An 18,951-nucleotide genomic window follows, 5' to 3' on the forward strand; every position below is an offset into this window, starting at 1 on the left:
ACCGTGAAGAGCAAGGTTGACAGCTTTGACTACCTAAAAGATAGAAGTTTCTCAATAGGATAAAAAACACCATAAGCAAAATTTAAAGGTCAGTTGACACAGGGCAAGAATAGTAATTCAAAGCAGCGCACAGGATTAAATCCTCCACCAACAAAGAGCTATGCCAGACCATCAGCAAGAAGGCGAGCAGACGGAAGATGGAGCAGGTTGAAGAGACAGTTCACAGGAAAAGAAATAGAAATGGTAGGAATGGCTAATATGAATGTTCAGCTGGGGGCGCCTGGGTGGCTCCGTCGGTTAAGCATCTGCCTTCGGCTCAGGTCATGATCCCAGGGTCCTGGGATCAAGACCCGTATTGGCCTCCCGGCTCAGCAGAGAATCTGCTTCTCCCTCTACCCCTCCCCCTGATCTCTATCTCTTTCTCTCTCTAATAAATAAAATATTTAAAAAAAAGAATGTTCAGCTGCACTAATGGTGAGAGAAATCCAATTTAGAACCATCAGGTACCGGGGTGCCTGGCTGGCTGTGTCGGAGGAGCACGCGACTCTTGGTCTCGGGGTTGTAAGTTCCCAGCCCCACGTTAAGCATAGAGAGTACTTAAAATAAAATCTTTAAAAAAACAACCAAAAAACCCCAAACAATTAGGTCCTGTTTTTTCACCAGTTGGACTGCCAAGAATTAGACTAATTATATCCAGGGTTCACCGGCACCGTGAGAGTGCAAATCGATCCAGCATTTTAAAAGGTCTGCAGGTCCGTTGTAAGCACTCACTGCGCAGAAATACCCACACAGGGATCCACAGACGTTCGCTGCAGGATAGTGTGGCATCAGAGAAGTGGAGACAGCAGCCATTAGCTAACAATGTCCTATTTTAGCATGCAGTGCGGCCCCGAAAAAATGCAGCCGCTCTGTATGTAATGGTACGGAAATAGCTGCTGCGTATGTTGTTAAGAAAAAGCACGTTTGGGAACCATGAGTATAGCATGACCCGGTTTCACTTTAAAAAAATTTTTTTTTAAGTCTGCGTATGCAGGAAGTGTGTTGGGAGGACACACATGCAGGAAGCGTGTTGGGAGGACACACACGAGCAGTTGACAGTGGGAAACGGGGCCAGGAGGTCTTTGTACTTTATACACACTTCATCTTGCTTGAGTTTTTATGGCGAGCAAATGTTGTGAAGGTCTCTTGACCCGAGAAAGGAGTCCGAGTCCCACTCTGGCTCCCCCGCACTGAGCTGACCCTCCAGTGAAGAACCAGCCTGCACTGGCTTTAGCCTCCTGCTCTGTGTAAACGAAACAAACACAATCGGAAAGCTTTTCCGTGTCTCTCCAGTGTTGTGGTAGGTGCGGCTCCTCTTATAATCAAGAAAATGAGTAAACGTCCGTTTTGCTTTCTTACGTAAGGGAGTTCACCAGATCTCGAGAGATCCTGCCAGCTCTATCATCTAAGACTGTCTGATCTCAGAAGAAGAAGAGGCCGGACTCCCGTGTGGTGGTTCTCAGTCCTGAAGCGAGCAGGACAACCTCCAGCCATCGCGGGGAGGGAGCTGGGCGGTTCGCATAGGCTCGTTGCTTTCTCCCGGGCCTGTTTTGCCCGCCTCTCCTCTCGGGAGGGCAACCCCGAGGGACTGGGGTCTATCCCCGGCCAGCAGGGCTGCTGGGCTTACCCTGGGCCACAGGGAAGAGAGGCTATTTTTGTTGTGGGCGCTGAATGGTTGGCCTCTGGCCAGGAGCGCGTGCTCGTTGGTATGGTTGATGTAGCTTGCTGCTGTCGTCTCTACCACTGCGGCCAGAAAACACTGGAGAACACGTTTGGCCCGTGCCAAGAGCTTAAACCTGAGATGAGTGTTCTTGTGTGTCCGTCCCCCGTCTGGCTGTTCGAAGGGCAACAGCAGACCGGAGTATGGCTAAAACGAAGTTGGAAAGACTTGTCTCCTAGGGCTTTACTTGGAAAGGGCCCCTGCTTTCTTAGCCTTAACGAATCAGAGAGAGCCACCCTCACCTTCTTCAGCCTTTGCTCAGTGCTGTGGTTCATCTTGCCTGCTGCCCCCTTCCTTTTATCCGTCCAGCCTGGAAATAAGCGTCCTTCTTGGTGTAGGGCTGGACATGAGCCTGGCGTGGACCCTGACCCATACCCAACCTTGTCCGTTACCCCCGGGCAAATCCAGGGTCCCACATCAGTCTCTGGGGCCAGCGCCCCAGTCCCTCAGCCCTTAGTTTGTGCAGAGGGGCCGCTCCGAGTAGGGCGTGCTGGACAACGCCGGAGTAAGGGGCGTTTATACAGATAATGCCTCATGTAGTGCCCCTGGTAGGGCTAGCGCCACAGCCCTGGCTCGAAGCCCAGTACCACCTGAGACCTACACACGGACGGTTGGTCCCTCCCAGCATCAGGATGTCATTGTGCAGAGCACGGGCTGGGTGCTCTCGGGGCCTGGGCTCTGAGCATGCAGCTTTGCCCTCTGGAGCGTTCAGGGTAAGCCGCTGGTGGTCACCATGGATAGATCATTTGACTGGTCTTTCTCTTATTTATTTATTTATTTTTAATAATCTCTACATCCAGCGTGGGGCTCGAGATCAAGCGTCGCACGCTGCACGGATGGAGCCAGCCAGGCGCCCCTTGACTGGTTGTCTCAGCTCTCTGCTCTCGCCCTCCTCTTTATCTGTTTCTCATTTCAGGCGCATTTCTTTTCCTTTCAGTTGCAGAGCTACTTTGCTGCGTGTGAAGACGAGACCCCCGCCATCCGGAACCATGACAAGGTCCTGCAACGTCTGTGTGAGCACCTGGACCACGCCCTGCTGTACGGGTAAGCCGAGGTGGTCCCTGGAGAAGACCCTAGGCTGCCACCCGGCACGGCCTGGGCCGCGAGGAGCCTGCTGAGAGCAGTCCCTCCCCTTGTCTGCCTGTTCTTTCTGCTTTCTCTTGGCAGAGAGAGATTTGCCTCCCTCGGGTAGACCGCAGGCTGTCCGCAGCCGTCCCCGTGAATCGCCTCTGAGCAGGCGTGAACGGCTGGGGAAAGCATCAGCCGGCAGTGAGCCGCTGGCGTGAAGGTGCAGTGGTTGCCTGTGGGCCCCGCAGGGAGCCCATCGCCTTCTGCCCGGAGCTCATTACCAACATGCAGACCGCTGGGCCGGCTGACTGCAGCTTCCCAGGGTGGCCCCGTTGAGGTCACGGCAGCTCCTGTCCTATTTTCTCAGACTGCAAGACCTCTCATCTGGCTACTGGGTGCTGGTGGTGCATTTCACCCGGAGAGAGGCCATCAAACAGATCGAGGTGCTGCAGCACGTGGCCACCAACCTGGGGCGCAGTGAGTAGCACCAGGACGATGCTGCGGGGAGCCCGGGGCCCGGTGCGGCCTCAGGGTTAGCCCCGGGCGGCTGATCCCCTTGTGCTGTCCCCCGGCAGAGGGGCGTTCAGGTGCTGGTGCCCTGCGCCTGAGTTAGCTGGAGCATCGAGGGCGGCGGGCAGGAGAGTGAGGTGCCGAGGAGAGCCCGACTCCTCTCGAATCCCAGCCCGAGCCCCGAATGGGGAGCCCGGCTTCTCTCCCTGAGCTAGGATCCGTGTTAGCCGGCAGGATCGGTGCCCATCTGGAGTTTGGTCCGAGTTCCCTGGCCTGCCAGCAGCTAGGGTCTGACCAGAAGACCACAGATTTCAGGGGTTCCAGCCCTGCCCACAAGAGAGGAGGCTATCAGGGCGCCTATCAGTGCCCTCAGCTACTCTTGCTGTCCTTCCTGCCCTCACTTGGCCCAAAGAGCCAGCACCCTGACAGACCTTCCTTCCGGTTACTCCTGCCCTCCGTTTGCAGGCAGGGCCTGGCTGTACCTGGCGCTCAACGAGAACTCCCTGGAGAGCTACCTGCGGCTGTTCCAGGAGAACCTGGGTCTGCTGCATAAATACTACGTCAAGTGAGTGTCCGGAACAGTCTGTCTCACGCAGCCCCGGAGCTCCCCTTGAACCTCGTCCCAGAGACTCTTGTCACATGCAGACACCACGGTGTGCCATGTCAGAGGCCTAGCCCGGCCTGGCATGCTGAGGACACGTCAGTGATGGCTGAAGAGCCCTCAGCGCCTTGCCTCTGATGGCCCTGCCAGGAAGATGGGCACTCCCACTGCTCCGCCTCTGCCCGATCCTCTCCCCAGGCCTCAGACCTTACGCTCGGACCCCTTGGCTGGGCTCCTGCAGGAGCAAAGTATTTGTGGCAGCTGCTAAGAGCTAGAGGAGCCTTATGCTGCAGGCCCCGTGTCTGAAGACAGTGGCCGGAAGGTGCTTTGCGGCTCCCAAGCCAGGAGAATGGTGCCAAGGGGTGGGTGAAGGCGGCCCAAGCTGGGTGCCCTCCAGGCAGTGGGGATGTCACATGTCAAACGTCAACACAGCCAGCTTGCCAGTGAGGTCGGGGCCAAGCTGGTAACCACCGTCCCTCCTCGTGTCTCGCAGGAATGCCCTGGTCTGCAGCCACGATCACCTGACTCTCTTCCTGACCTTGGTGTCTGGGCTGGAGTTCATTCGATTCGACCTGGATCTGGTGAGACACCCTGGCTCTCGCCGCCTCTGGGGGCAGCAGGGTGGGCGGGCCGGACGTGCGGTCTTACTCTTCTGGTGCCTCTCAGGGAGCCCGTTGGGGTTCTGAACAAACAACACCTTGTTTGTTCAGGGTCAGAACAGTGGAACTGGGTGGAAGGGGGCGAGCCTCTCTTGGCTTATCAAAGCCAGAATGCCTAGTTCAGGTGACTCCTTCCTTGCCCCTCTGTCCAAACTGGGAGAAAAGCCATGTTGCCTGGAGCATTTAGTGCTAATGTACCCTCCTGTGTGTTTAGGATGTGAGTGTTTGAGAAAGACAAGGCACAGGCATCCCTGTGCCTCTTGGGATCCTAGAAGCATCCTCAGCTCCTTGCTCCCTGGCCTCCCTCACTGTCATGCACTAGAGAAACAGGACGCGGACCAGGAAGGGCTGAGGAGGGTCCAGAGCATCTCTTGGACTTGGGCTCATCAGCATGCAGCTGCCCCGTCCTAATCCAGTCACCTTCCCAGGTCCCTACGCCAGCGGCACAGACTGTCTACTGAAAAGTAGTTGGAACTGGAGAAAATGAGCGACTCTTATGGTCGAAGAGGTCAAGGAGGGGTTGGCAGGCAGAGCTGGGATCTGTCGTCTCTGTCTGCCTCCAGTCCAGAGCTTTAAGAGTCACAGCCATTCACATGACTCCTTTTAGCGGCTTATTTCTGAATTCCGGGCCTTTAGCTGATTCCCCAAAGGAGAGCCAGCCAGGAGGACTGACGGAGGCAGGTCTGCGCGGGGCCGCCCAAGGCCTCCCGCAGCCGAGCCCCTTCTTTGTGCTCTTATCTCAGGACGCCCCGTACTTAGACTTGGCCCCCTACATGCCCGACTACTACAAACCGCAGTACCTGCTGGACTTTGAAGACCGCCTCCCCAGCTCCGTGCAAGGCTCGGACAGCCTGTCCCTCAACTCCTTCAACTCCGTCACCTCCACCAACCTGGAGTGGGATGACAGCGCCATTGCCCCATCCAGTGAGGGTAAGTGCCCCTGGTGGCAGGGAGCCACGCCCCTGCGGTGGCACCGTGGTGAGGCCGCTCCCGCCTGGCTGGATGACGTCTCTCTGGGCTCGTTGTGGTCTGATGGGGGAGATTGGCAGTTCAACAGGGCTGACCATTTCCCAAGTCTTCATTCATTTCCTCAGCATCTCCGTGGTGGGTAAAACACTGATTCTGGGGACAAAAAGCCAACATGAGATCATACCTTTTCCAGAAGGCTAGAGCCCTATGCCTGGGGTGGGGGTGGGCGGGACAGTTTTCTAAGTGAGGAGGGATTGGCTGCGTGACCTGGAAACTCTTGCTGCCACTGCAGGGGTGAGTGCTGCCTGCTCGGGGAGGTCGTCCTACTCTGATTCTAGGCAGAAAGAGGCTGAGCAGTCCCTGGAAGGAGGAGAGAGAGCCAGATGGGTCCGAAGGGGAGGGGAGACTTGCCCCCGTTTCTCACAAGCCCATCCGGCTTCTGAGTCCCTCCTACGCTCGCTGGCGTGTTAGTGCTGATTGCACCCGCTGCTTCCAAGACGGAAATAGGTGGTCATCGTGTCTGTAGGGCATCTTGTCATCTGGATCCGACAACTGAGTGGAACAGCCTGGTTTCTTTCGAACCTTAGGCTTCTGTGTTCATTTATAAAACTGGCGTTTCTCCACCTTCATTCATCCCATGCGGGAAAGGAGAGCTCTTCATTTACTGTACCCCGCCTCACCTCCAGGGAAGGGGACCCCAAGCACAAGTTCAGCCCCCGGGGCTCCCTGGAAGTGCATTAGCATTGAGACCTTTGCCTTCCTCATTCTTCGCGTCTGCTTGTGCCGTGGGCCAAGGGCCCATGAGGGCAGTTACTTCCAGCCTTGTTAGCAAGACTTGCATTGCTCCTTGTCCAAGCGGAAGGCGGTGGCTCAGTCTCCTAGGATTGGGCTCGCGGGCTGCCTCCGAGAAGTCCGGGGCTGGGCCCTGAAGGGGCAGCCAGGCCGCCGGCAGGCGGAGGTACCCCCTTGAGCCACCTCACCTCCGATGCTGGGTTCAGAGGCAAGGAAGGCAAGGGATGGAAGAGGTTAGGTACAGGGGAGCCCACATTCTTCTCAGCCAGAACCAGGTCCTGGGGTTGGAAAGGATTGCCCCTGAGGGTCTTTCCAGCTGATCAGAGGGTCCTGGGCCAGCGCCTGAGCTGAGAAGCATCGTAAGTTCCCTGAGGCTGTTAGAGAAAATGCAGAAAGTTTAACTTTTTCCTCTCTTGTTTTCTCCCCGTGTCTCCCACCCCATGCCCCCACCCTCCCTGTCCTTCCACTCCCTGTTTCTAATCTTCAGTTTTGTCCCTCATTTTTATAGATTATGATTTTGGAGATGTGTTTCCAGCAGTGCCGTCTGTACCCAGCACAGACTGGGAAGGTGGGACAGAGTCTGCTGTTACCCTCTTTTCCTGTTTTGCTATGTTTCCATGCCAAGCTTGCTGCATGATTCGAAATCAGCTCATTATTTATAATAATGTCAATGATCATAATAAAGCCAAGCTGGTCTTCTAAGAGATGGAATTCTGCAGGAGGAGAACTCGACCTGCAGCTCAAGGCAAACCCCTTCTAGTGCAGGACTCCTGCCTTTACGCAGTGGCCTCGCGGAGTCACCAAGTGACCGCATTTCAGGGACACGTGGTTCCCCCTCCCTGATTCCGATGCCAGTGAAAGCACCAGATGTGCGTAGGGACCTGCCAGCTCGTGGGGTGTTGGTGGCCTGACCCGGCTAGCGGAGACTTGTTCTGGAAAGCATGGGGTGAATCTGTGGATCGTAAGCTCCTTTAGGTCAGATGTGCCCTTGTGTCAGAAGCATCAAGAAGTGAAGGTGGAGGGCTCGATTCCTCCAGTCCAGTCTTGGTGGTTTCCTCTCCGGTGGAAAGAGCCTGAGGGCCGGATGGGCAAAATTGCCCAGGCAGAGCCAAAACTTCCTACAGGGAGAGTCTCTCTGAGGTTTTAAGGCCGATTGAAATAAAATCTGGCCGCTCTCCCACCTGTCCACTAGGCGGCAGCCGTGTGCGGGCCGTCTCCGGCCCATGACTCCACTTCTGGGCTTCTGGAAACCCCTGGGGCTCTTCCCGTTCCCAGGATTACTCAAAACCCAGGGCATGTTTCTGAGAGGGTTAATGCTTCCTCCTTAGATCTGGGGCTGTAACCCCTCAGCCCCTTATTAAAGAGCCTCCTGCCCTGTGGGCCGCTTCTGCCCAGGGCTGGGCCAGGCAGGGGCGGGGGCCAGCCCTGGAGGGAGAAGGTGCTGACTCTAACCCTGGCAGGAGGCATAGGTGCCCTTTCCACTGCTCCAGAGCTGGCCTCTTTGTTATTAGCGCCGTGATCTCTGAGTAATGGATGACAGGTGATCTTCTCCCAAGTACTGTATGAGATAGCTTAGTTTGAGGGAAATAAGATAGGGCATTGGGGAAGGTTAATTATGTCATCTGGCCAAGAAAGTAGCACTCAAGAGTGCCACAGATTAGTTAAGATGAGCTCGAAATCCAGAATTCCATCGTAACCTCGTTGATCCTCTCAACCTCTCTTCTTACAATGCACATGCTGGGCATTGATTTCTTCCCCGCCCATTCTAACCACTAACCCCCTCCTGACCCAGCTCCTCGCTGCCCTTTGCAGTCACTTGACAAGCAGGGCCCGACCTTTCCTCTGCAGCCCTTCAGAGCTCCCGGTGGCCCGGGAACTAACGACCCGGGTCGCACTGCTTGCTCAGGCTGGGCCGGGCAGGGCTCCCGGGTGTGGTGAGCTTTGTCCCATCGTGATCTCCTGCTTTCCTCAGTTCCCAAGCCTGCTCTGGCCGCTCACCTGGGGAGGCTTTGTCTTCTCCATCCACCCGGAGGGAAGCAGGATTTGGGGGCAGCTCCAAACTCGGGGCCCTGGGGTGGGGGTTGGGGTGGCCTTCCATGGTCCTTGGCTCATCATGGAGCACGTCCCGTGGCCTGCTCACTCCCTTCTCAGCACTCCTCCCACAAGCAACTGCAGATCTCTAGGGGCTGGAACGAGAGTGGTTGGCCTCACAGGACCCTTCTTTGAGACGGAAGGGCAAGGTTTTCTGCCTCTGAGAACTAAGGCTCTGGGGACCCAGGACATCTGAAGGAAGTCTCGAATGCTGCTGGTGTTTTCCTGGCAGGGCGGGCAGTTGCCTTTGGCCCCTACCTTTATCCTTATATTAAAAGACACTGTACTTTAAAAAAAAAAAAAAAAAAACGGATGGTGTGTGGCATCGGCAGACAGCTGCCCGGTGGTTTCCAAGATCACTAGGAAGCGAAGCAGGTTGGGCCCTTCCAGATGAGGCTGAGGGCAGGAAACATGTTTGCCATGTCTCCTCTGTCACATAATGGCCCACAAGATGTGTGTAAGCTGGCAAATGGGGCGTGAACATCCCGCGTCCCGTGCCATTAACTCTCACCCGACCTCTTCCGACAGCTGGGCCTCAGCTCCCTGCTGGGCCAGCTCCCATCTGCCAGCAGATAAGTGCCCTGTGTGCTTCTCATGCTCCTGTTCCAGTAACCTGGGCTGGATGGTTGGGGGCAGGGGGAGCAGTGAAACCAGCCCCTCTCTGGAGAGGCAGCACCCCCCCACCCGACCCTGCCTTCTCCCCAGGGTGGAGCCAAGGGTGAGGGGCACCCAGAAATGACCGGTAGGCCGGCGAAGGCTTGCGTGAAATGGAGTTCCCAACTCTCGCCTTAAAGGGGTGCCTGGTCCTGCCCACCCCCACCCCGGCTCCGGGAGTGTGCTGATGTCAGGGAGAGAAGCAGCCGCCGAAGGGCCTGTGAGGCCGCTTTTGGGGGGCGGCCACTTGGCACACCTTTCTTCTCCCCTTTGCACCTTGTTGCCCTGGTCTGTCATTCTCCCTACTGTGCTCTGGGCCCTTGTTCTGCCTTTTCCCCCCATGCTCCTCACCCTCTGGACTCCCTATCCAGTCTCTCAGCCCCTGCCCCCACTCTGCACCCTTCAGTTTCCCTGATCCCCGTTGTCTCTCTCTAGTCTCTCTTCCTTTGTTGCTTTTTATCTGCCTCTGGCACAGGGTGGAGGGGGGACCCTTCAGAGGACTTTGGGTATCTCAGCCCTGCCGGTGGTGTGTGGCGCTGCAAGTAAACGCCCCCCCCCCCCATAGCTCCCTCAGACGGAAGGCTCTAAGGTTAACCTGAGAGGTCTGCGGTCCATTTCCTCTCGAGGCATCAAGGTCACCGTCCCTGAGGGGCTTCAGCCTGAAGGCTGCTTAACCTTGGGGCTCTTAACTCGAACTTGGCCAAATTGCTATGAGCTCTTGGGGGTTCCCAGTGGAGTGGTGATGGTGTCCCTCCAAGTCACTTGTAAAGCACAAATCCCCTCTCCTGTTGGTCTGGGCTTCTGCTCTTAAAACAGGGCCACCCTGATCAGATTTCCCCAGGAGGTACTCACCTGCCTCCCTCATGAGTTAAGGCATGCTTTGGGGGCCCCAGACGGTGTCTGATGGGCTGTCTCCTGTTTCCTGTTCTCCCAGATGGAGACCTCACAGACACCGTCAGCGGCCCCCGCTCCACCACTTCGGACCCAACCAGTAGCAAAGCTTCCACCAAGAGTCCTACCCAACGCCACAACCCCTTCAGTGAGGACGCGGCCGAGACCGTGTCCTCCTCCGACACCACCCCGGTGCACACCACCTCCCAGGAGAAGGGCGAATCCCACACTCTCGACCTGCCGGACCCCTGCCCGGAGCTCGAAGTCATCAGGTCAGTGGGGAGGGGCCCGCAGAGAAGGTGGGGGAGCATCCGGGGGTCCATCCCGTCCTCTCTGAGCATCCCGTTTTAGTCCTCGCACATGGGGACCATACCCCCCCCCCGATGGGGGGACCAGGAACTTCCTGGAGACTAAGGGGTTCTCCAGTGGTTCTTTGAGCAAGAAGAAACAGGCGGCCCAAGCCCAGAAGGCGGTGTGGCACTGATGACCGCCGTGGCTGGTGGCGAGGGCCACGCCCGGGCTGCTGGGGCATTTGTCAGGTTTATTCAGAGCCAGAAAGCCCCTTCTGGCTGGAATTCTTCCAGTTCTTGACTGTCACTGTACAGTTCCTGAGATGTGTACTCGTTCAGCATGGCTCCTCGGAAGAAGAGTGTCTCTGTCGTGTGGGTAGGGGCCTTACAGAAGGGGAGGGAGGACAGGTGGGGGAGCTCTTGGTGCAGAGACTCCTGGATTCCCTGCCCTGCCCCGGCTCCTGCCCCTGAGGGTCTCAGCGCTAGAGGGGAAGGAAGATATGTATGTCAAATCCTCCGAGGCTTGCTGGCCCGAGGCAGGGGTCAGGGGTCCCGCCCTGCAGGCTGGTTCAAGGCCTCAGCCTCTTAAATGGCTCAGACCTGGGGTCGCCTTGCCAGGCCCATCCCAGCCAACTTGCCACGAAGGAAGCTTGAGCCCAGAAGACTTTGAGTGCACTTCTGGTTACGTGATGGGGAGTGAGGTCAGCTCAGGGGCCGCTGGCCACATCCCAAGGAGATGGCTCCGTTAGAGACGCCATCGCCCTGTGTGTGCTCCCCAGAGCACAGCTAGTGCAGCTGTGTCGTCAGCTAGAATTCGTAGGACCTGCTCAGGGGTTCCTCGGGTCCCCGCCTCTGCCAGCAGCGGGGTCCCTCAGGGCCTGAGCTGCTCTTGCCCCCAGTACTGCCCAGGACCACCGAAACTCCGCCCTCAGAGGTCACGCGCGCAGGATCGCCCCTTTTGGCCCAGCCCGCCTAATTCTCCAGTACCGCAGCGCTCAGGTGGTAAATCTGTGCCCGTCACTACTGTCCCAGGGTCACCAAGAAGAAGAAAACTGGCAAGAAGAAGAAGACGAGGTCGGATGAGGAAGCTAGTCCACTTCACCCCTCCTTGACCCAGGACACCTGTGCCCGGCGGGGGGATGGTGACAGCCTGGTCAGCAGCCCAGGCCTGGGGCGGGCCTCCCCGGACGCGACCTTTACTTCCCCCCAGGAGGAGGGAGAGGGGCCCAGCAGCACAGCGGAGAGCAGCGAGCTCTCGGAGCCCGGCCAGATGGGCCTGCTTATTCCCGAGATGAAGGACACCTCCATGGAGCGCTTGGGGCAGCCCCTGAGTAAGGTCATTGACCAGCTCAACGGGCAGCTGGATCCCAGCACCTGGTGCTCCCACGTCCAGTCCCCAGACCAGTCCTTTCGGACCGGCTCTCCCGGGGAAGCCCCGGAGAAGCCGCCATTTTGCGACTTTAGTGAGGGGCTTCCAGCCCCAATGGACTTCTACCGCTTTACCGTCGAGAGTCCAAGCACTCTTACATCAGGTGGCGGCAACCATGACCCTGCAGGGCCTGGCCAACCGCTGCATGTTCCTGGTAGCCCTGCGACTGCTGGCCAAGAAGAGGGAGGAGGAGGAAGAGAGGGACAGACGCCTGGGGCCCTAAAGGACGCCCCCAGGAAGGCCCAGGAGCCGGGGACCCAGGAGCCGGACACTGAGTTGCCCCCGGTTGGGGAGGGGCCTGTGCCCGAACCAGAGCCCGGGACCCACGAGACTCTTTGCCAGCTCAAGCGAGACCCGCCCAGCCCGTGTCTGAGCAGCGCGGAGGACTCTGGGGTGGATGAGGGGCAGGGGAGCCCGTCCGAGATGACCCACTCGGCAGAGTTCAGGTGAGCCGGGCCCCCCGTGCGGCTGGCCTCAGAGCCGCTCCGGCCCTCCAAAGCTGGGGACAGTCTGTCCTCCAAATGAAGGAAGTGCGGCTCCTGAAAGGACTGGCCTGGGCTGGGAGGCGGGAGGGGGTGTAAGTCTCCCCCCCCCACCCCGTCACCTCACTTTGGCTCCCCATCGGGGAGCCAGGGCGGCTGGGCTCCCTCTGGGTGCCTGCTTGGCCGCTGTGAGCCTGTGTCCCCTCCGCCCCTGCCCTCGCCCGACACCCCCCACGCTTGTCCCTCTCACAGAGTAGACAACAATCACTTACTCCTGCTGATGATCCATGTGTTTCGAGAAAACGAAGAGCAGCTGTTCAAGGTCAGTCCCAGGAACTCCAGGGCGAGCAGGAAAGCGTGCGGCCGGCCGGGGCGGGTGGGGCCGGGGTGCCTGACCCTCCTCCGTGCGGCCCCTCAGATGATCCGGATGAGTACCGGGCACATGGAGGGCAACCTGCAGCTGCTGTACGTGCTGCTCACCGACTGCTACGTCTACCTGCTCCGGAAAGGTGCCTGCCGCCCCCAGCACGGGCTCGCCGCCCTCCCTTTCCCCGCGCCCCCACCCCCGGCTCTCGGCCGCCGGGCGTGCGGCGACCAAAACGCTGCCCGGCTGTGCCACCGGCCGTCCCAGCACCCCAGGAGCCACGAGCCCCCCGTGTCATTCCCCTCCACCGTGTCCGATCGCGGGGCAAGGACGGGGCCTCCCTCAGAGAGAGGCCGGGTCTTAGAAAATGGGGCAGGGGGAGGGAAGAGAGGCCCCTATGAGTCATAGGCATTGGGGTCTCCTCTCTCAGGGGCCGCGGAGAAGCCATACCTGGTGGAAGAGGCCGTTTCTTACAACGAACTTGACTATGTGTCGGTGAGTGCAGGCTCAGCAGGTGGCATACACCGTAGGACAGGGCTCCGTGGGCCGCCAGAGCTGCCGAGCGAGGCTGCAGAGCGATGCGTGTCCCTGCCTCCCCCCCCCCGTTGCCCCCCACCCCGGGGTTGGGCATCAGCTTCTCTCTCAGAGCACCTTCCACACGTGATGCTGGGGACAAGAACCAAGTTTCTGACGTCTCTTCGTCCACCACATTTCTGACCATCCCTCCCGAACTCATGCCAGGGTCCCCAGCCTCTGGGGCTTTACCTTGTGGCGACTCCGGGGCGTGCTTCTTCCTGCCCCAGCCAGCCCTCAGTCTGGCCACGGCCACGGCCACGGCTGCCTCTTCCTCCAGGCAGCCGCCAAGCCCCGTGCGCATGTGAAGGTGTTGTTTCTGGCAGGTGGGCCTGGACCAGCAGACGGTGAAGCTGGTGTGCACCAACCGCAGGAAGCAGTTCCTGCTGGACACGGCCGACGTGGCCCTGGCTGAGTGAGTGACACGCCCCTGACACCTCCCCGTTTGCATAGGACTGGAGAGCGGTCCTGGACTCCCCAGCCTTGGGGGAGGACGGGGAACAGTAGGATTCGAAGAAGTGGCGAACAGATGTGTTCCCTCTGGAACCTGTGGGGGGTGTACAAGCACACTGTCGGACTCCGTCGTCAGCTGGGTGAGGGGGGGGGGGGGGGGACCTGAGACCCCAGGTGGCCGCCAGAGAGGAAGGGGGCTGGCATGAGTTACTAACAGGGAAGAAACACACGCCCCGCCACCAGGCCACGGGGCCACAGAGTGCATGCAGAAATGACTCGGAATAGGATGGTGTCAGTATGCTGACTCGGGTCCCCTCTGCACCGCCGTATCTGGTCTGCCCTCCCCGGCAGACCCCAGGCCCCGGGTCACCGGGAATGGCTCGGCCTTCCCCAGGTCACCGTGCGATGCCAGGGGACTGGTGCGCGTCATGCCCCACCTGCCGCCCTGAGCTCTGGTTCCGGCTGGCTCCCTCCCCGAAGTGCCGGTGACCCCCTCCGGGCCAGGGTCCCGTCCAGTGGAGAGGTGCCCCCACCCCGGCCTCTGACGGCACACCCCACGCCCTGTGCAGGTTCTTCTTGGCCTCTTTGAAGTCCGCCATGATCAAAGGCTGCCGGGAACCACCTTACCCCAGCGTCCTGACTGACGCCACCATGGAGAAGCTGGCGCTGGCCAAGTTTGTGGCTCAGGAGTCTAAGTGCGAGGTCAGTGCTGGCGGGGGGAGTCATCCCTGAGAGGCCAGCTGTGGCGTCAGGGTGAGGTCAGGCGGTGCAAATAGAGGTCTGTAGCACTTCGGTGTCCCCCATCCCGAAAGGGCTCTCTTGCCCCTGGGTCCGGTCCCCCCGGCCCCCTGGGATATGTCCTTGCTTCTCTGTGGCCGTTCCTGGTGCCGGGCCGTCGGTGAGCCGGCCCGGACCTCACTGCTCTGTCTGCTGCCCCTCCCAGGCCACTGCTGTCGTTGTGCGCTTCTACGGGCTTGTCCACTGGGAGGACCCCATGGATGAGTCCCTGGGTCCCATGCCCTGCCACTGCTCACCCCCCGAGGGCGCCATCACCAAAGAAGGCGTGCTGCATTACAAGGCGGGCACCTCCTACTTGGGCAAAGAGCACTGGAAGACCTGCTTCGTGGTACTCAGGTGGGAGCTCCCGCAGCTCCGGCCTCAGGCCCGGCCTGGAGCTCTTTGGGCCAGCCACAGAGAGAGAAGCCCGAGGGGGCCCCCTTCCACCCCCACAAGGGTTTTAGAGTCCATCTATCTCGGGATATTAGAGCTTCTGTGTAAAGCCATCTTCGGGGCCCAAGGAATCCTGGGGCATCAGGTGTCGATCTGGGCTGGGCTGCTGCCAAGTGTCTCAGTGTCCCAGGTCTGCTGAGGGGGTAGTGTGCCCTCCTGTGCCTCTGGTTCCTTCTTCACCCTCCGTTTCACAGAAGATAGGCCCCTTGGCCTCTGGGGCTTCAGGCCCCAGCTTGCGGGGGGTCCCTGGGATCTGGGCTCCTCCTGGCCCCCAGTGTCCGGGACAGGCCTCACCCCTGTGTTGTGCCCCTGCAGCAACGGGATCCTCTACCAGTATCCCGACCGCACTGATGTCACTCCCCTGCTGTCGGTGAACATGGGGTGAGTGCCCTGGCAATGGGGGGCTGGGCAGGTATGGGGCCTGGCCCCAGCACCGGAAGGTGGGGACTGTGGCTGAGCCTGCGGCCCAGGGCTCCTGCCCTCCCTGGCTTGAGCTGGCATGCCCTCTTGTCCGTCAGTTCAGCCCACCCCTCTTAGCCCCATCCGGTCCAGCAGCCCTGACTGAAACCTGGGGGTCTGTGAAGCCCCAAGCAAGGGGAGGAGGGGCGGCTTCCTGTCAGGGAAGCAAGAGAAACTCCTTGTCAGGAAAGGATCTGGTCAGGCAGGGGAAGGGGCCGCTCCCCTGGGAAGCTCCTGACCTGATGGAAGATGGACACGCACATGCTTGGAGACCACCTCGGGCCCAGAGAGAGAGAGTGAATGACTGTATCCTGGTTCTGAGAGGGCCAGAGCCAAGAGCCCATTCTCACCCCTTGCCTGGCCAGACAAAGATCTCTAGAAGGATCTTCACAGAAAGGGGTGCGCTTGGCCAGCAGCTTTAAGCCTCTTCCGAGAGCCCAAGGGGTCCACACCACCTTCTGTCCTCCCGCCCCCGGGGACCGCGGGTGTAGGCAGGCCCATGTCCACGTGCCTCGAGCCACCCCTGCCTCCTTGCTGCCCTTTCACCCCTCCTCCTCTGGCCCAGGGGGGAGCAGTGCGGTGGCTGTCGGAGAGCCAACACCACGGATCGGCCCCACGCCTTCCAGGTCATCCTCTCCGACCGGCCCTGCCTAGAGCTGGGCGCCGACAGTGAGGCCGACATGGCCGACTGGATGCAGCATCTCTGCCAGGCTGTGTCCAAGGGGGTGAGCGCTCCCCGCCTCCCGACCCAGCCAGGATCCCTGCTCCCTTCCCCGGACCCACACACTCAGGGAGCAAGCAGCCCCTGAAGACCAAGACAGGGACATCCAGGGGACAGCCCAGGAGCAGACCGAGAGCTCTGTGGCCTGACACTCCCACCTTCACCCCTGTCCCCCACCTCCACTTTCGAGGTGGCCGGAGCCTTTCCGGTCTCTGGAGGGAGGGGCCGAGGGGCTTGGCCGTGGGAGTGAGGAGTTCTGGAGTGGGGAGCTCTGTGGCTGGCCAGCCCGGACAGCTCCAGCTTGCCTCCCCCCACCCCTCTGCCAACGCTCTTCAGGTCATCCCCCAGGGGGTGACTCCCAGCCCCTGCATCCCCTGCTGCCTGGTGATCACCGACGACCGCCTCTTCACGTGCCACGAGGACTGCCAGACCAGCTTCTTCCGCTCCCTGGGCACAGTCAAGCTGGCCGACATCAATGCTGTCTCCACTGAACCGGGCAAGGAGTACTGTGTCCTGGTGAGCTGGCCCGGGGAGGGGGTGGGCGGCAGAGAGGCTATGGAGGCAGGCCCTGCAGAAGGAGCACTGCGTCGGCTCACCCGGGGACCCGCTCTCCCCAGGAGTTTTCCCAGGACGGCCAGCAGCCCCTCCCACCCTGGGTCGTCTACCTGAGCTGCACATCTGAACTGGACCGATTCCTGTCTGCACTGAGCTCCGGGTGGAAAACCATTTACCAGGTACCCAGCCGCCCAGGGCCTGAGGAATGAGTGCAGCCACTGAGGCGGGAGTCGGGGGACAGCCCCGTTCCAGTAGCTCTGGGGCGGACTCTGGCCCCCGTGCACCTGAGGCTACAGCTGGTAGTCGAATCTAGGAGATGCAGCTCCTGACCTTAGTCCCACGGTTCAGGGGGACTCCGGGGTGCCCACGGCTCCCGGAAGAGCGGGGTCCCGGCCGCAGCCCTCACAGCTGCCCTCCGTACCCCCACCCAGGTGGACCTACCCCGCAAGGCCATCCAGGAAGCCTCCAACAAGAAGTTCGAGGACGCCCTCAGCCTCATCCACAGCGCCTGGCAGCGGAGTGACAGCCTCTGCCGTGGCAGAGCCTCCCGGGACCCCTGGTGCTGAGGCGGAGCCGGCTGGCAGCCGGGGGGGCCGAGAGAGGCCTGCCGAGCAGCACCCGGTGTCCTCGCTCCATCATCGTGCCACTCGGGGCCGGGCTTCCACCCGTGTTCCATAGCCCACTCCCGCCTGGGGGACAGAAGCACCGACCGGGGCTCGAGACAGGGTCTCTCCCCTCCCAGGGATCCAGAACGGGTGCTCCGCGCTCTCGGGCAGCACGCCCGGCCAGTGATGACTGGAGAGCGCTGGGCGGAGGGTCTGAGCCCTATGGGCTCTGCGTAGGCACACATGCGTGGCATTGGCAGATGCATATGCATCTTTTCAGGAGGGCGATGAGAGTAATACCAGCTCTGAGGGGAGCAGAAGGACGGAGAGGGCAGGAGTCCCCTCTTCCCCTCCCGGGTCAGGGGTCCGGGCCTTGGCCCGCCATCCTTGTTCACTTTTGAGCACTCAGCGGGCGGTGCGGGGAAGCTGGGCACTAGGGCCTCGTGCATGTTCCCTCCTCACTAACTCCATCCCCAGGCACACTGCTGTCTGCCTTGCGAGGGCCCACAGCTGCGGGCCGGGGTCGGGGCCCGGGGCTGGGCGGCCCCTCCCTGGCTGCCCGGAGGCCCTGCATGTCCACGGCCCCTGCCTGTCCCCAAACCACAGTGCCCGGTGCCTGGTGGACCCAGGAGGACGCAGGAGGCAGGCCGCCTCCTTCTGCCAGGAGCAAAGGGGAGGGAGGAGGGCTTGGAGAGGAGCAGAGCCCCGCCAGCCTGGCATCTTGGAGCGTGCCTCCTGACCGTCCCTTGCTTGGCTGGAGCCGGGCCCTCTGGGGGAAGGGGTCAGATGGTCTGGGTTTTGTTTTTTTAAATAAAATAGACATGTTATATTGCCAAGTCTTCGTCACTGGCCCTTTGTGACCAGGTTGGAGGTGGGGGATCACCAGCCCCCCCTAAAGCCCCTTGGCCATTCATTCCCTGGTTCTCTTCCATCAGCTGCCGTGTGCTGACACGGGGCACCCGATCACCCACTGCCCCCTTGCTGCTCTCTGGAGCTCAGGCCCTGAGGGTTTCTTGGCCTGACCTTTGCTCTCCCTCCTACTTCCTACAGGGGCCAGGGGAGGGGAAGCCACCCCTCTAGTCCCAGGGCCTGTCTCCACAGCCAGGGCAGGGCACTCCACGGCCAGCCTCCCCAGCTGTGGGGGCGAGGGCCAGCCATTTGGGATAAACCCAAAAGAGTCCAAGCTGTCCCTAGACCTCGTGTTGAGCTGCTGCCCTGGGGGCTGGCCAGAGGGTGCTGCCAAGCTTACCAGGCTCTGGAGGGGGAGGGGAGGGTGCTCTGAGGTGCTCCAGCACCCCACACCTCCAGGCCCTCACACCTGGGAGGAAACGGGTGGGCGCTGGGAAGGGTGGGCGTGGACGCGATAGAGGTGGGTTCCAGGCAGGGTGGCTCTGCCTCTGGTTCTGACTAGGACTTGGGTGGCAGGAGAGAGATGCCCTGGGGACAGAGGCCAAGGTGGGCAGGGTGGTGCTGTGAGGTCCCTTCTGACAAAGGGCCATTTCCACACTTGGGCCTCTCCTCCAGAAACCTACAGCCCAGAAGGGGCTCCCATCAGAAGGGGGCAGGACAGGGGCAAGTCCACACGGGGTGAGTGACCGAAGCCACAGGCCACTCCTTGAGACACATGGCTCAAAGGCCCTGAAGTCATGGGAGGCAGGGACGGGGAGAAAGGAGCCAGAAGTGGGGGGTGGGGGTAGGGACGTGGGCCATCTTGTCCTGGGTGAAGCCCTGCGTTAGGAATGTTCTTCACACATCTCTAGTCCTCCGAAAAACCTCTGAGGGAGGTCCTGATATCC

The 18,951-nt window shown here is 60.3% G+C and overlaps 1 protein-coding gene across 1 annotated transcript; it reads left to right on the plus strand.

The window, feature by feature from the left end:
* Positions 1–1,747: 1,747 nt before the first annotated feature.
* Positions 1,748–17,991, plus strand: PLEKHM2 (pleckstrin homology and RUN domain containing M2). The gene is made up of 20 exons (XM_040645545.1): positions 1,748–1,814; positions 2,560–2,803; positions 3,195–3,304; positions 3,803–3,902; positions 4,432–4,519; positions 5,341–5,527; positions 6,867–6,926; positions 10,038–10,266; positions 11,317–12,159; positions 12,448–12,517; positions 12,614–12,704; positions 12,990–13,054; positions 13,459–13,547; positions 14,155–14,287; positions 14,529–14,719; positions 15,131–15,196; positions 15,840–15,999; positions 16,332–16,511; positions 16,613–16,729; positions 16,982–17,991. The coding sequence occupies exons 1-20, from the start codon at positions 1,748–1,750 to the stop codon at positions 17,114–17,116; spliced, it is 3,225 nt and encodes a 1,074-aa protein (XP_040501479.1). The 3' UTR covers positions 17,117–17,991.
* Positions 17,992–18,951: the final 960 nt, after the last annotated feature.

This window comes from Ursus maritimus, unplaced genomic scaffold (assembly GCF_017311325.1).
Source record: "Ursus maritimus isolate PB19 unplaced genomic scaffold, ASM1731132v1 scaffold_32, whole genome shotgun sequence".
Lineage (NCBI taxonomy): Eukaryota > Metazoa > Chordata > Mammalia > Carnivora > Ursidae > Ursus > Ursus maritimus.

Bases quoted from the DNA above. Each gene is read 5' to 3' on its own strand.
- PLEKHM2 (XM_040645545.1), top strand. From the start codon at position 1,748: ATGGTTGATGTAGCTTGCTGCTGTCGTCTCTACCACTGCGGCCAGAAA. The intron at 5,528-6,866 runs GTAAGTGCCCCT...TCATTTTTATAG, and splicing joins CATTGCCCCATCCAGTGAGG to ATTATGATTTTGGAGATGTG. The intron at 12,160-12,447 runs GTGAGCCGGGCC...TCCCTCTCACAG, and splicing joins ACCCACTCGGCAGAGTTCAG to AGTAGACAACAATCACTTAC.